Below are 2,500 nucleotides of genomic sequence, written 5' to 3' on the forward strand. Positions count from 1 at the left end.
TTCAAGCTGTTATTAGCTCATACATCCATCCTTTCATCAGATATACACTCCTTCATTCATTCATTTATTCATTCACTCACTCATTCAAAAACGTTTATCTGAAAAGTAAGAAGGAAAAAAGAATGCGTAGAGAAAGACATGGCTAAAAGTAGGAAACCAAAGAACTGCTAAACGAACGACCAGCTTGTCAACTCATATGAATATAACAAATGACCACCACTGATGACCTAGCTGACCAAAGACGATCCAATATTGAAGGAATAAGTGCCAAAAAATATCACAGACACTGTACCATTGTAAAAATAAGTACAAAAAAAAAACCATACCACCAGCATGGTGATATTGAAAAAAACAAGTAGCAGTAATCACTAGAGCCATGTGCTGACAAAATTTTTTCAAACTTTAACCAAAATCAAAGACACACATATACACACACAGACAAACACACATATACACACACATATATATATTTGTTTTCATAAGAAGAGTCTGACATTTATATTGGAGTAAAGTAGGGACATTTGTTATGGAGCAATTGTCATCATTGGCTGTGATTTATGATGTAATAAATGGAAATACATCTATCAAAATCACCACTGTCATCTTTTTGGCCAGTATCACCATTGACATTATATCATTATCCTCATCTTCTTGTTGGAATGATAATTTACAAAGAGAGAGAGAGAAAGAGAGAGAGGAAGAGAAAGAAAGAGAGAGAGAGAGATGATATTCATTTTAATCATTAAATTCATTATCATATCAGTTTCATCTTAAAGATGTCATCATGGCTGTCACTCACACACACATATATACACATATGTGCACACGCATAATCATAAGCGCACACACAGATACACACGACACACACAAACACATACACACACAGACAGACCCACACACATGACACACAACAGATCTGATAAAAACAACCTGCATTCAATTTATTTAATGCTTGAACCAGTAGATAAACAAATGTGCATAAATTTTCTAAATTAAATTACTTTATATAAAATATATATATAACACAAACACGCGCACACATGCACACACACATACACACACGACTATAAATATAGAAACATACATACATACATACATACATACATACATACATACATACATACATACATACATACATACATACATACATACATTCCTATAACATTACATTATATAAAATATTCAGCATCTTAAACTGTTTAGTCAAGAATGAAAAAACAATAACAAACAACACCAATTACATCAGTAACAAAGTCAACAACAGTAACAATTTTAAATCAATCTTTAAAAATTTAATAATGCTTTAAGTGAAAGTTTCATTAGGTAACAACAACAAAAAATGAAAAAAAACTGTATCCAAAAAACCGACCGAAACACGAAATTACATTTGTACCTTCCTCACAAGTAGAAAATAATTATAGCCCCAACAGCAGAATCACAAATGAAAGAGCAGAGGAGAAGAAAACACCTGAGACATGATGTAATAAAAGTTCATCACACATGAGCCAATCTCTCTGGATAATGTATGCAAGTACATGCATAGCAAACCACAGCCAACCAACCAGTCAACCAATCAGTTAACCAATCAGTCAACCAGCTAACTAACCTCAACACAGTAATTGCATTCATTGCAATGTGTAGTTCTTGGTGGTCTGTACATCTTACAGGTTCTGCACCATTTCAATGAAACACTTGTCCCTTCAATTTCCACATTCTTGTACATAGGTGCATTGTTGTCCTTCACTTCATGTGCTTCAAATTTTTAAGAAAAATAACTTTGTTATACTAGTGATAGCTGATTTCTGAATTTCAATATGATATATAACAAAATGGTATGGAAAAAAAATGAAACTTTTATAAAGCATAAAATACATGATGTAGAAGCTTAAATATCCTTAAATACATACCAGAAAAACACACACACAGACAAAAACACACGTACACCGATAATACTAAATTTTCAAAAGTTGGTTTATTTTATCATACCTTTTGGGTACTTCCCAGGATCAAGGAATGTCGACAGCATGAAATTGCAGACTACGAACAGAAACAACACTGCCTCGCATGCAACTACCCAATATCCATGTCCATATGATTTTATATAATAAGGCATCCTGAAATTGTTATGTTATAAATTGTTACTTGTTATAAATAAATGAAAATAAAATTGTATTTTGTTGAGGAAATGATTGAACAAAATATCTATTGACTATTTTTAAATGAAATATGAATATATACTAAATACAAATTAAATTAAATTAAAATATTAAATAAAAAAATAAACCAACACAAATCCATATGACAAGCCAGTGCATGTTAGCAGGAGTAACCAAGCAAATAATGCTGGCAACATTTTTGTCAATTTTCTCAGACATTTGGATATTTTGCCACTCATTTTCTTTAATTTTAATTTAATTGCAAACAAATTATGCAAAATTATTTAATTTTATATATTTTCAATGTTTTTTTTAATATAAAATATAAAAAGTTTAAACCCCCC

At 31.0% G+C, this 2,500-nt stretch overlaps 1 protein-coding gene across 1 annotated transcript in view; it reads right to left on the minus strand.

The window, feature by feature from the left end:
* The window catches only part of HELRODRAFT_132800 (hypothetical protein), a gene marked incomplete at both ends in the record, with an annotated part of 11,226 nt that extends 9,170 nt beyond the window's left edge, over positions 1 to 2,056 (minus strand). The window contains 2 exons of the mRNA XM_009015462.1: positions 1,607 to 1,752; positions 1,987 to 2,056. Of these exons, the coding sequence (XP_009013710.1) occupies positions 1,607 to 1,752; positions 1,987 to 2,056 (216 nt within the window). The remainder of the gene's footprint in view (positions 1 to 1,606; positions 1,753 to 1,986) is intronic.
* Positions 2,057 to 2,500: the final 444 nt, after the last annotated feature.

The sequence above is a fragment of the Helobdella robusta genome, assembly GCF_000326865.2.
Source record: "Helobdella robusta unplaced genomic scaffold HELROscaffold_16, whole genome shotgun sequence".
NCBI lineage: Eukaryota > Metazoa > Annelida > Clitellata > Rhynchobdellida > Glossiphoniidae > Helobdella > Helobdella robusta.